The sequence below is a fragment of the Mus pahari genome, chromosome 5 (assembly GCF_900095145.1).
Source record: "Mus pahari chromosome 5, PAHARI_EIJ_v1.1, whole genome shotgun sequence".
NCBI classification, from domain to species: Eukaryota; Metazoa; Chordata; class Mammalia; order Rodentia; family Muridae; genus Mus; species Mus pahari.
Genome location: NC_034594.1, coordinates 106,178,059 through 106,192,528, shown reverse-complemented (window position 1 = coordinate 106,192,528; position 14,470 = coordinate 106,178,059). Strand labels below are relative to the sequence as shown.

Sequence of the window (14,470 nt, the reverse complement as noted above, 5' to 3'; positions counted from 1 at the left end):
CCAACAGACCTGTAATTAGAAAATATATCTTCAACCTAATGAGTTAGTTTTAAAAGGGATTCTAAACAAGTCCACTCAGACACACCTTTTACACAAGTAACGTAGAAGATAGTATTATTTCTCAATTATAGGTAGATAAAATCAGAGATGTTAGTGCAGATTATTAAAGAGATTGTTAAAAAAATTGAGGCTTAAGTTGAAAGAGACCCTACCCACAACTTTTCATGAAATGTAACCTAAGAAAAACCCAAATGTCACTAGGAATGTAAGACTGAGTTATAAACCCCTAAAAGGGAGAGAGAGATGCCTGGTGGAAATAAATGGTGAGTCTCTTCTTTAAGGACGGGTTCCTGAGCAAGCCCACCACAGCAAGCAGAATAATCTGTAATACCCACTACATAGCTCACAACCTTATATCCCATTACAGAATACAATAATCCAACTGTTTATGTTCAAGTTTCTATTTTTGGCCATGTTAATACTTATTAGCAGTGCAGGGTTGAAATAACTCTCTGCTACTAGGTGCTTTATTTATTCATTTATTTATTTTAAAGCAGATCTAAGAATGTTCTTTAAAGTGTCTTAAAAACCAGAGTAAAAATATTTCTTAAATAACCCTTTGTCCTACGAACACCTATAAGAAAATGACACTGTCTGAGACAAACATGTCACTTAAAAAACACAAAAGCAGAATACTGAGGAAGCAAATTTAGCTTAAGTGCAGAAAAATATACAGAAATTACTCCACTAAATCTTTAATAGCATAATAGGACCCCTAATCTTTTATTGGCGAATGGGACCTGAATGTGGAGGATCAAACCTGTTCTTGATGCTTTGTTAAGGTATCTAGACTGTTATCAATGGCACATAGGCACCCTAAAATACAGTTCAATCATCCCATTGAGGCTCAGGCTCTTGCTTTAAAAAGAAGCATAAACAGAAAGGAGGGGTCAGACCAACTAAGAGGCAAACAACTGCACAGTACGGAAGCAGCAGGAGGAGGTTGTGAGATCATGTCATTATCATGTTACTATGGAGCAAAGATTTAAATATTGAAAGGAATCAACTGTTTCTATCCGCAAGTAAAAATGGCATGGCTCATGGGCCCTCATTTCAATTATTTGTATTCATAAAGGATAAATCTCAATCTTTTATATCTGAGCTTCACACTAACTCAAACTTTATTTGCTTAAAACTTTAACATTGTCAGCCTGTGAAGAAATGTACTGTGAGGGGTAGACTCATCATCGAAATTCAAAGAAATCTCTTTTTAATTTTGGATCATTGGTAAAACTTTACCCCAAAACAGGATGTATTTTAAAAACTTGAATCAATGAAAACATGAATAAAATATGAAATTAAAACTGATTCTGGTGGCCTACTTTAAAAAAAAGAAAAAAGACTGTTATCAAGACAAAAGACTGGCTCTGAATCTCTTTGAGAATAACAAATATACTAAGTTCCAGGAACACCATTCCCTCCACACCCAAGGAAATAATGTGAGTGCTGAGTTAATCCAGAATTCATGTTCACCCCCAACTGCCTCACTAGTACTAATTTAGAGTCATGATTCTTTTTGACATTTACAGTTTTAGACATATAAGCTCATGTTAAGTGACAACTGGTCTGTCAAAAGTACAGGAAAAGAAAGAACAATTATTTAATTAAAACCTTTCTAGTTTTTTTGTTTTTGATTATTGTTCAAGTTGCTGTTCTCTAGCAAGAAGCAGTTTCCATAGCATCCACCTCAAATCTTATTGCTTTGCAGCCATGGCATTCCTTCCCTCCATTAAGAACACAAAGATGAAACAGTCAATCCAGTGATTAATTGACATGGCTTTTGTGGGGGGGAGGGAATTGGCAAAGAAAAGACTGAGACAAAATGGCAACTTAAACACATCAGCATACAATGGTTTTAAGAGATAGATAGAGAGAAAAACATTATTCTAGACAAATGAAATAGCACTGAAAGCCCATGAGTCAAGCCACAGCCCAAACCGTGTCCTACAGAGGTTTCCTTTGTTTTTAATAAAACCTCTCCCTAAATATCACTTTTAATCTTCCCCAGATGCGGCTTCCTCTTCAGACCCTTCGTCTCCAGACTTCTCAAGTGGGGGGCTTGCAGAGGTCTTCTTTTCTGGAGGGCTTTCTGCTTCCTCATCCTCTTCTTTGGGAGAAGGAGTTTTTTCCTTTGATGTCTTTGAAGCTGTGGGGCGACCCACTTTCCCTTTGCCTTTCACTGGACTTGGCGTCACTGAAATATAGAAAGTAACAATTTGGGGAACAGAAAAAAATGCCTTTTAAAAAAATCAGCTACAAAAACAAGTCTGTAAGTATAAAAATTAATCCCATCTCACTAAGGAGGAAACACAGGAAAATGCACATTACTCCTAGTGAGGATTAGGTAACACTGAGCAGAAACTAGAGCTATCGAACAGGTTTGGAAGCTCTAAAGTATGGCAAGATGAGTCAAACTTCTTAACAAGAAACATATTAATTATATTTGCCAGAATGAAACTCCAAGCAAATCTAGACTTCTGATTTAACAAATTAGCTTGAACCAGGAAAATACCTGGCAAAAGCTTTGAAGACCCAGGAGATAAATCTTTATTTTCATGGGTAGTTTGGTTTCTGCTATCAGTATCCTGACAGAAGAGGATGAGAATGGAGAGCCTTCCCCAGCTGCTAGGACTACTGACCCCAGAAGCGGCCAAGGCTCCCTGAAGAGAGTAAGTACATTGTGTCTGAAATAAAGATGTCATTCCTACATACAGTCCAAGCCCATAGATTCTTTTCATTAAAACAAAAAAAACCTTATTTTTATTTTATATACAATGATGTTTGCCTGCATTCATGTTTGTGTGAAGATGTCAGGTCACAGAACTGGAATTATAGACAAGTGTGATCGACCATGTAGGTGCAAGGAATTGAACCCAAGTCTACTGGAAGAGCAGCCAATGCTCTTAACTACTGTGCTATCCATCCCTTCAGCCCAGTCTGGTTTTTTTCCCCCCTAAAGATTTACTTATTATTATAAATAAGTACACTGTAGCTGACTTCAGACACACCAGAAGAGGNCATNAGATCTCATTACAGGTGGTTGTGAGTCACCATGTGGTTGTTGGGATTTGAATCAGGACCTTCGGAAGAGCAGTCAGTGCTCTTACCCGCTGGGCCATCTCGCCAGCCCCTTTTTGTTTTTTCAAGACTATCATTTTTAATTATATGCACATGTGCGTGCCTGTGCATGCATGCACGTGGCTAAGTCATCTGAAGTCACAGCTAGCTGTTAGTCACACAATGTGGCTGTGGATCTGAACTTGGGTCCTCTGGAAGCAGTATGAGCTTACTCACTGAGCCATCTCTTCAGCCCTCACCAGTCTTGAAGGGAACAAAGGCACATGTGTAAGACAGAACCCCTTTGGAGTTCTTGTATTTCTACGAGATAGATATAGGGCCAATGCTGAGACAACACTTTAGTTCTTGAAAAATGTGGTTTTCCTCTCACAGGCCTCACCTGTAGCCTTTAGTCTGGGTTTGGGCATTTTCTTTTCTTTTCTCTCAGGTTTGGACTTCTTAACCATCTTTTTGTTTTTCTTTTTTGAACTGCCATAATCGCTATCATCGTCGTCTTCCATTAGGAAATCCTCGTCGCTGCCAGAATCTTCTGAGAGGAAAGAAGAATTTCAACGTCCAACTTAAATGTACACATCCTTCCAAGTGAACAAAGGGAAAGAGTGCTGAGAAAGGTGGAGGGGCGGGGCTTGGGAGCTAAGCACTACTGAGTCAGTGCCCCTGCCCACTCAAGAATGGGCACAGTACGGACCTTGCATATGCTACATGACTGACTTGTTCTAAATACTTTCTAAATTTTAAACTTATGAACAACTCTTTTGAAGAACTTGTTGAAAATGTGTAAGACACAAGATCTAGTCCCAGCATCCAAGAGGCTTAGGTCAGAAGATGGCAAACTTGAAGCCAGCTCTAGCCACATAGCGAGACCAAACAAGCTGTTGGGGATGAACAGCTTGGAGGTACAGCACTTGCCTAGCTATACTCACTGTGCAGGACCTTATGATTTTGAACCCTAGTACTAAAAGATACAAGCCTGGAACTCTTAAGTACCAAGTAACTCTTGGTGGCTGTATCACTCTCATGCATACTGTTGAAACTAACCTGAACTGATTGGTAGTTTTTAAACACCAACTGTAAATAATGAAACAATAACACTCTACATATAGTAGGACTTCATATAATCTGAACAACCTGTGTGTGTGTGTGTGTGTGTGTGTATAGTATCTAAACTATGTAACATTTTGGCAATTTGAAGTGGTCTACAATCCTATGCCAGGCTAAAATGCAAATTGTAAACAAAGTACCCATTAATAAGGGTTATTATAATATTCATTCAGTGTTTAAACACAGAATAGAAACTATGATAAATGACGGACAACCATAAACTTCTGTTTATGTAAAAAAAAAAAAAGATTCAAATGTATAGTCATCTTTTTTTAAATTCAGGATTGGATACATCTATTGCTAAATACCAAATCTTTAAAAAAAAGTTCTTATTTTTCACTTATATAAATATACATGTACACGAGATCCTCTGGAAAAGGAGAAGCTGAGCCATCTCCCTATCCCCATAGTTTTATCTTTTTCCTTTCATTTCATTTCAAGATAGGCATGTGTCACTACAGATGCACAGTGTTATCTTTTAACAAGTAGTATCTACTTAATGTAAGGAACTGGATACAAACATTTACCTAGAAAATACCAAACCAAAGCCATAAACTACAACTGCAAAGAAGGACCAGGACTGGAGCTGCAGCTCCACTGACAGAATCTTGCCCGGCATGCACAATGCCTTGGGTCTCTATAAAGCCCCATGTCTCCATAAAACCAGGAGTGGTGGTACAGGTATAACAGTATAGCTCCAGGCCGCCCTCAGCTACACAGGAAGTTGAGGGCAACATGGGTTATAGGAGGGCCCATCTAAACCAACAAGCAAAGGACAGTAGGCAACTTCACATACTCTCCTGGAATGGCGCCTCATCATCTTCTTCTGGCTCTTCCTCGCTGCCAACATCTTCCAAGAGCATCTCTCTCTGCTTAGAAGCTGCTTTAGATGCTGCCTGTCGTTGCTGGCGTACATTTTTATGATCATCTTTTTCATCTTCGCTGTCTTCTGCAATGTAAAGTTACAGTGATACAACAATCAAAGAATTTTGCATCTGCAGATACAGAATATAACAGCTTATTCACTCAAAAAGGAATGAAATCTCCAGGCGTGGTGGCGCACACCTTTAATCCCAGCACTCAGGAGGCAGAGGCAGGCGGATTTCTAAGTTTCGAGGCCAGCCTGGTCTACAAAGTGAGTTCCAGGACAGCCAGGGCTACACAGAGAAACTCTGTCTCAAAAAAAAAAAAAAAAAAAAAAAAAAAAAAAAAAAAAAAAAAAAAAAAAAAAAGGAATGAAATCTACCATTAAAAGAATTCCATTTAGTGAAGAGTTCAAGACCTATTTGTACTTCAGAGTCTGATTAAAAAAAAAAAAAAAAAAAAAATTGGGGGGCTGGAAAGATGACTCAGCAGTTAAAAGCACTGACTACTCTTCCAGAGGTCCTGAGTTTAATTCCCAGCAACCACATGGTGGCTTACAACCATCTGTAATGGGACCCGATGCCACCTTCTAGTGTGTCTGAAGACAGTGACAGTATACCCACATACGTGAAATAAATAAATCTTTAAAAAACGGAAAATCTTGAAAATTTGGTGCTAATGTTAAAAATCAATTTAAATTAAAAATAAATGTAATTTTAATAAAGACCCTAGTGGCCACAAAAATCACAAAGCTGAATTAAAATTAAAAATTATGAACAGATTCTCTAAAACTTTATAACAGTTTAATCCTAAAATTATCAATCACATGCAAATCTATGTTTACAGATTTTAGAAGCTAAAGTCAAAAAAATACTTACTAAGCTTTATTTTACCAGTCTCTAATAAACAGCTCTGTCCTAAACTTTTAGACTTCCCTATTCTATTAAGGTTTAATTGTCAGTTTTTCTCCTTAAAAAAACAAAACAAGCTGGGCAGTGGTGGCGCACGCCTTTAATCCCAGCACTCGGGAGGCAGAGGCAGGCGGATTTCTGAGTTCGAGGCCAGCCTGGTCTACAAAGTGAATTCCAGGACAGCCAGGGCTATACAGAGAAACCCTGTCTTGAGAAACCAAAAAACAAGCAAACAATGAACAACAACAAAACAGGGTGCCGAAGAGTTGGCTATTCAAGTAAGATTTGTTGTTCTTGAAGAGGACCCAGGTTCAGTTCCCAGCACCCATGTAATGGTTCATAACTATCCCTCTAGCTCTAGAGGATCAAGCACCCCTTTCTGGTCTCTGTGGACCCAAGGCATGTACAGGTTACATAAACATACATTCAGGAGGAACACACATCCATATTAAAAATAAAGACATCGTACCTTTTATTTATTCATTTTTTTGAGAAAAACATACAATGCATTCTGATCATACCCTATCTTCCTCCACCACTCCACTCCAACTCCCTAAAGTTGGGAGTAACTCCCAACATGCATGCATCCCTTCTAATTTCATGGTGTGTGTGTGTGTGTGTGTATGTGTGTGTTTAAATAAGCCAGTAAGTCCAATTAGTGTTGTCAATGTATGAATAAGTATGAGGCCTTCCACTGGAGCATGGGCAAACTACCAGTGATCACTCTCCAGCAGCTATTATCTGTCAAAGAGTTCCTAAGCCATGGTTGAGTTTTGTGAGGCTCTCCCCTTTATAGTCAATGTTTAACCACTTCTAGTGCCAAAAATCTCATCTAGAGACAATTACAGAATAAATCTGACTAATGCAGACCATAAACTTAATCGATTTAGGAGGAGTTGTGATTAATACAGAGCATTCAAACACTCAATTTAAATTAGTGTTCAGAAGGCAGACGAATGCCAAGTCACACTACATTATCATTGGGTACAACTTAAGTAGCAAGGAAGGCAAAACACCTCAACAGAGAAAATTTAGCTAGCAGAATGTTGTTTATCTTTGCATTTTTGTTCAACAACAGTCAAGAAAAGGGACACCCAGGAAGACAACGGAGGGGCATACAGGTCAAAATTTAAGTACCAAGAGACAGTAAGGACTACAATTCTCAATCCTCAAACTCCAGAATCTACCTGCTGAGTTATTTTACTTTCAATTATGCATACATATAAGTTATGAGCATGTAAACACAACTGGTTGAGGAGGCCTGAGATACCTGATATCCCCAGAGGTAGAATTACAGAAAGTTGTAAGCCACCAGATGTGGGCGCTGGAAACATAAGTCAGGTCATCTTTGAAAGCAGCCAGCACTCTAGGCCTTTAATTAAGATAGGTTTTCTATGTAACCTTGGCTGGCTTTGGACTTTGCAGTAATCTAGAACACTGACATTTTAGGCATATTTCACCATATCTGATTCACATTAATTATTTTAATTATTTAATAATTTTTCCATATGGCTATTGTTTTTACTTAGTTATAATTTCTTTATTCCTATACAAGTTTATTCCTATATACCTTTAATCCCAGCACTCAAAAAGCAGATGCAGGTAATTAAAGGCCAGTCTGGTCTATAAAAGTTTCAGGATAACCAGGGTCACACACACACACACACACACACACACACACACACACACACACACACATAGAGAGAGAGAGAGAGAGAGAGAGAGAGAGAGAGAGAGAGAGAGAGAGAGATGCTGTCTCAAACAAAATTATTTTTTAACTTCATTTTTTAAAAAATGTGCATTGGTGTTTTGTCTGCATGTGAGGGAGTCCCCTGGAGAAGCAGCCAGTACTCTTAACCACTGAGCCATTTCTCCCCCAACATCCCAATAAAAAGATTTAAATCTTAATTTTTGCACAAAAATAACCTGTATACTTAAAAAAGCCAAAACCAAATCAGCCATCAGGATGGAGAATAAATTTTTACCTTTGTGAAAATAGAAATGTTTTTATAATCCCAGTATTTGAAAGAATCACACATATGAAACTGCTTATTAATAAATGATGAACTATTCCTTGTAGAGAAAATCTCTTGTGTACTGTATGGATATAACACCTGTCAATTAAAGCTGATTGGCCTGCAGCTGAGGCAGAAAACAGAAGGTGGGACATCTGACAGGAGAAGGATTATAGGACAGAGCCAGGTGTGGGAAGATTGGCCTCCAGAAAACTCTAAGGAGCAGAAGCTTGGGAACCTGAGGAAAAGTAGCCTGCTATATGGCAGAACTTAGATCAGAATGGGCCATGGCCGGGCGTGGTGGCGCACGCCTTTAATCCCAGTGCACGGGAGGCAGAGGCAGGCGGGTTTCTGAGTTCCAGGCCAACCTGGTCTACAAAGTGAGTTCCAGGATAGCCAGGGCAATACAGAGAAACCGTGTCTCGGACCAAAAAAAAAAAAAGGAAAAGGAATGGGTGATGAATTCATGAATTCATGAGCTAGATGTTTATACATACATTTTGAGTCTCAGAGTTGTTATTCTGGGAGCTTGGGACCAGGAGGAAAACAGCCCATTACAGTTCCTACTGCAATAAGCATGGTTTACCTGCCGAGTGAGAATCATCCTTCTTGGTCTTCACATCTTTTTCTTCCGAGTCTTCACTATAAGGCAAAGGAAAAAGAAAATGCATAAAGTCTTAGACAAAGGTTGAATGATAACTGTGCATGGTGGCACACACCTTTAATCCCAGCACTTGGGAGGCAGAGGCAAGTGGATTTCTGAGTTCGAGGCCAGCCTGGTCTACAAAGTGAGTTCCAGGACAGCCAGGGCTACACAGAGAAACCCTGTCTCAAAACAAAACAAAACAAAACAAACAAACAAAAAAACACCCCCAAAAAACCCCACAACTACTCAGTAAATGAATATTCGGTGATTTTTAATATTCGAAGACTTTTCATTTTGTTTCAAAATATTTCATGTATATGTGGTGTTTTGTCTACATCTATAATGTGTGCCTAATGCCCATGGAGACCAGAAGATGGCATTAGATCCCCTGAATGTAGGCTTGTAGACAGGTGTGGAGTTTGAGTTTCCCCAGGGATAGTTTCAAAGCCTGGTGTTCTAATTCCTTGGTAACCCCCTGCTTCAATTAATGAACTCTAAACCTTATAGATGCATTATAAGAACTAAATGACATATAAAGCACAATACAGTCTTACACTAATATTCTTCTACCCCGCCCACCACATTTTAAAGTATTACACTATGAAAAGTGTTTGTGCACATTGAAAACTAGGAGGAAAATCTAATCATCCTGCTCTCAATGTAGCTATTTTACAGTTAAACTGCAATTCGTGTGAACACATTTGTAAAAGTAAGGGAATGGAGGTTTGGAGCACATGTAAGGACCAGGCTCCATTGTTAACACTACAGTAAGAGGGGGAAAAAAAAAATTAAGGAAAGGCAACTGTCAAAAATGATTATGTGAACAAGAAAGACGTGTTTTAAGAATAGAATTCAACAGGATATACAAAGTTTAGAACTGCACACTTTTTAGTTATGATTCTGCTGTTGATCTAACTGACGAGGACACCAATGAAATGTCAACACCAATCTTAGATAACAAATCAGAACTGAAAACTTTCTTTTGGCTCATGCTCCCAAGTTCCAGCAAGAAGCATTCTTGAAGCTCACTGCTGATCAATAGCTGAGACCAAATTGCTCCTGGGGAAGAGGCTGACCTCCACACCTGAAGCACAGCCTCTATAATGTGAAACAGGCTGCACACAGAAGGCTCACCCTTTTGGAGCTCACAGACTGTCTTTACTTCAGACAGTGTTAAGTAGGAAGATATAAACAATGATGCCTCCTACCTGTCTTCTTGTGAATTTTTTCCAGATCGCCTCTTATTTTTAGCCTCTCGGGGAGATGACCGAATCTTCTTAGCAGGAGGGCCTGAATCTCTTCCATAATCTTCATCTAAACAAGAAAAAGTTTCAAATTCAGTTAATTCTATTTACATGCTGAAATCACACATTACTCCTCATGCTTTTTAAATAAATAAGAACAGATTTCCCCCATAGTTCCTCTAATTAAGGAGGGAGGGGCTGGAGAGATGGTTTAGTGGGTAAGCACACATGCTGCTCTTCCAGAGGACTAGGGTTTGAGTCTCAGCACCCACAAAGTGGTTCCCAACACTACTTCCAGAGGATCTGATGATGTCCTCTCTTCTGGCCTCTGCAGGCATCAAACATACATGCAGGCAAAACACACAAACAAAAAGTATTTTAAAAAATAGGGGCCAGGAGCATTTATCCCTAACATGCAGAAGGCTGAGTTCTATTTCTATTACCATAAAAATAAATAATTTAAAAAGAGAAAGCAAGATGGGTCAGCAATAAATGGCATTTGACTGTGCAAGTCTAAATCCTGACTTAGACCCCCAGAAGCCATGTAGAACAACTCATTCCCAAAGGTTTTCCTGACTTCTATATGTGCTCACTCTTATACATATGCAGCACAAACAAGCAACACACAACTAGAAATAAATAAAATCCACACCCCCAGCCTATTTTAATTCCATTTTACATAGTGTCTAGTCCTTATATAAAAGTCCTCAACCATCCACACCATAGCTGTTATAACACTCCCATGTAGTTGAGGATTTCCCCATGTTTTAACAACTTCATACTCACTTGAAAATTATAGCAATATGGTTTTATCATAATCATCCTAGAATGTAAGAACCTAAAATTTCACAATCTTTTTTCCCCAGGGTTTCTCTCTGTGTAGCACTGGTCATCCTCGAATTCAGAGATCTGTCTGCTTCTGCCTGAACTGCTGGGATTAAAGGTGTGTGCCACAATTTCTGGCTTAAATCCTACACTCTTAATACAATACTCACAATATTGTAATCAAGTAAATTACTCTAACTGAAGTATTAAATCCATCACATACTCTGGATGTCTCTAACTTTAGGAAAACACAGTATAATTCCAAAAACGTCCTAAGAAAGCCACCCCCTGGCTGCTGATTACTCAAAGCTGCTGCTCCAGTTCCACAGTCATGGCGAGAAATGAGAAAGAGGCTGGCACTTCAGCAGTTCTTTAATTGCTGCATTCATTAAAAATTCCGAAGCAGAATTTAGCCATTTTTAGAAGTTAATTCTAACCATTAATAGCAATACTTAATTATGTGTATGCAGGGTGTATTCGGTTATACATACATGAGCAAATTGACCTGAACTCAGGCCCTCTGCTTCTTAAAAATAACTTAAGAAAAGGAAGAGGAGGAGAAAATCAGCCCTAAGTGAGATGAAAGCAGTGCTTAAAATTCTATAGCAAGACCCTTAGCCATATTAAAAAAAAAAAAACAAAAAACAAATTACCACCACAAAACAACCAAACATTTATTTTTATGTGTATGGGTATGCCTGACAGGTCCTATGTGTAGAAGACAGAAGACTACTTGTAGGAGTTAGTTCTCCTCCACTGTGAGTTTTTTGGAGAGTACTTCAGTTGTCAGGCTGGGCACCAAGCACCTTTGCCTGCTGAGCCATACTGCAGCTCAATTACATTTTTAAGAGATGATGGGGGCTGGAGAGATGGCTCAGTGGCTAAGAGCACCGACTGCTCTTCTGAAGGTCCTGAGTTCAAATCCCAGCAACCACATGGTGGCTCACAACCATCTGTAATGAGATCTGACGCCCTATACTTAGATATAATAAAAAATAAATCTTACAAAAAAAAAAAATGATGGAAGTTGAGAAGAAAAAGGTCAAAAGAGCTATAACCTAACTAAGGGACCTTAAGTATCAACTCTACTTCAGTTTCCTTAAGTGCAAAACACAAGAGATCCCATAACAGCAATGCTCTTAAAAAAATAACTTATTAGGGTTGGACATGGTAGCACATGCCTTTAATCCCAGCACTCGGGAAGCAGAGGCAGGTGGACCTCTTTGAGATCGAGGCCAGCCTGGTCTACAGAGTGAGCTCCAGGACAGCCAGGGCATAGAGAAATCTTGTCAACCTACCCCCACCCCCAACCAAAACCTTACTAAACATAAACATTTAGAACAATTTCTGGTATGTTTCAGAGACAGAATTATGTATCAAGTTTTTAATTCTTCTGTACATCTTACAAGCCTTTTCAAGGGGTACATTATCTTTATAAAGTAAAATTGCTGGTTCATCTTCCAGATGACCAGGGTTTAATTCCTAGTTTAGCTAGCAGTGGGTATTTTACACACACACACACACACACACACACCTGCATGTCCAGTTACTGGACATTTAACCTTTGAATCCTAAAACCAGATTAAAAAAAAAAAAAAATCAGGTGTTTATTTCAATGATTTACAAGAAAAAGCTACAGGCCAGGCATAGTGGAACACACCTGCAATCCAGCAACTCTGAGGTTTGAGTTCAAGGACAGCCTAGGTCACATAGCAGACCTTATCTCAAAGAAAAATGGCCAAGTCCCTCCTTTGTTTTGACACACACTCCTGAGTAATTTTAAAAACCAGAGACTACTAAAAGCATGACATAAAGTATATACGCTGACAGTCTGTCAGCACAACACGTGCCTTGTAGAAACACAGAAACAAAACATACCTGCATCATCTGATTCCTGAAACTGAGAGTAATCGACGACCTTCCTATTTCTGCAGAAAGAGACAAATTCAGATTATTAAAAAGAAAAAAGTGCAGCTTCTAAGACACCAGAATACAGATTTTAGTTTTATAAACAGAATAGTTCTTAGGCCAGGTGTAATAAGTATATGCCTTTAATTCAGCTCTTGGGAGAGAGGTGGGTAGACCCTGACTCAAAGAACAAAAACGTCTCAGACTTACCCCAGTGACAACTTAACCACTGTTCTTCTTCAGCTTTACGTTCCCCACCTCCCCAAAACAGAACAGGCCAGGCAAATTCCCCATGGGCATTCATTATACATAGACTATTACAGTCACAGGCTAAAGTTTTAAGTTATTATTTTAATATCCCATTCCCATATATTATGTAGACATGGCTGTCCTCTAACTCAGAGATTCTCTTTCCTCTGCCTCCCCAGTGCTGGATTAAAGGTATGAGCCACAATGCATAGCTGTTATTTTATTCTTATTGTTATATATACAACACTTACATGTGAAAAATCAAGATTACTGCTAGGCAAAAAACAGCTTTTTAAGGTATAATATAGTTATGTTATAATGCAATCAAATATAACATTAAGCTTTAGAAGAAAAAAATGTTTTACTGGTGTAGTTAAAGCATGCTTTAAAACAAAAGAAATATTTTATACATATGTGTATGTTATCTATGTACATGCGTGCATATCATGTGTTTTGGAACCCATGGAGTGAAGAAGGTCTCAGATCTGGAACTACAAGTAATTCTAAGAAAGGTTGCCGAATAGTGTTTGCTTTTTGCTTTGAGACAGGATCTCAGGATTTCCTGCTGTAATTACAGATGTGTACCACCACACCCAACCAATGGAATTTTGCCTTCAGTTTTGTTCTATGAAAATGATGAAATCTGGAGATGATTTTGAAGTGTAGAGGAGAATGTGCACAGGTCACATACAGCATTTCGCATAAGGAGCCTGAAAGAAATGCTTGGGTCCTTGTTGCATTAGGGCTAAAAAGTACCTTTTTAATGAACTTGGTCTTGTGAAACTGGAAACTGAGAAAATCTACTATGATCAAAATTTAACATTTAAGAGGAGGATTACTTAAGTACAAGGGCATGAGACGTTCTGTTCTATCTATTCCTAGCCAAAACAAACAAAAGTCTAATCAAAATCTTACCAGGGAGCCAGAAATGGTGGCACACACCTGTCATCCCAGCCCCCAAGAAGGTCAGGAGTCTGAGGTGGACTATGCTGGACTACAGAAAGCCCTGGTCCCAAACTTCTACCATTTAAATGCCAAGTACAACTAACTCTCCAGTTGAACAAGAACTACCAAAAACATGAGCAAATATAGAATCCAACACAGCACAGACAACTAAACTACAATGAATCACGGCTCTGCCACAAACTAGTTCTATGTCCTCAAGTAAGGGGTTACCCTCACTGACCATAGTTTTCCAAGTGCAAAATAAGGAATACAAACTACTCAAGTGTGGGGCTGGAGACAAAGCATGGCGGTCGGTGTGGCTCTTGGCTAGTTCCATTTCCTTTACTCTTATAAATCTAGCTCTAGAGACTCTGATCCACTCCTCTGGACTCCACATGCACATACTTACACATAATCAGCTATACATAGCTATGTATTTAGTTGAGACAAGGTCTCACTATATAGTCTTGGCCAGCTTGAACTCAGAGACCTGCTTGCCTCTGGATTAAAAACATGTGCTATCACATCCAGCAAAAATAAGTCTTAAGTCACTCGGCCGGACGTGGTGGTGCACGCCTTTAATCCCAGCACTCGGGAGGCAGAGGCAGGAGGATTTCTGAGTTC

General features: G+C 39.0%; 1 protein-coding gene across 2 annotated transcripts in view; it reads right to left on the bottom strand.

Moving 5' to 3' along the window:
• Positions 1 to 525: 525 nt before the first annotated feature.
• The window catches only part of Nucks1 (nuclear casein kinase and cyclin dependent kinase substrate 1), a 21,094-nt gene continuing 7,149 nt past the window's right edge, over positions 526 to 14,470 (bottom strand). The window contains exons 2-7 of one of the 2 annotated variants that reach the window (XM_029538978.1): positions 12,623 to 12,672; positions 9,884 to 9,989; positions 8,616 to 8,671; positions 5,036 to 5,188; positions 3,518 to 3,664; positions 526 to 2,254 (exon numbers count right to left, since the gene is read on the bottom strand). In XM_029538978.1, coding sequence (XP_029394838.1) covers positions 2,055 to 2,254; positions 3,518 to 3,664; positions 5,036 to 5,188; positions 8,616 to 8,671; positions 9,884 to 9,989; positions 12,623 to 12,672 — 712 coding nt within the window. In that variant the 3' untranslated portion in view covers positions 526 to 2,054. Of the gene's footprint in view, positions 2,255 to 3,517; positions 3,668 to 5,035; positions 5,189 to 8,615; positions 8,672 to 9,883; positions 9,990 to 12,622; positions 12,673 to 14,470 lie in introns of both variants that reach the window. The other variant, XM_021198679.2, reaches the window with a different exon arrangement.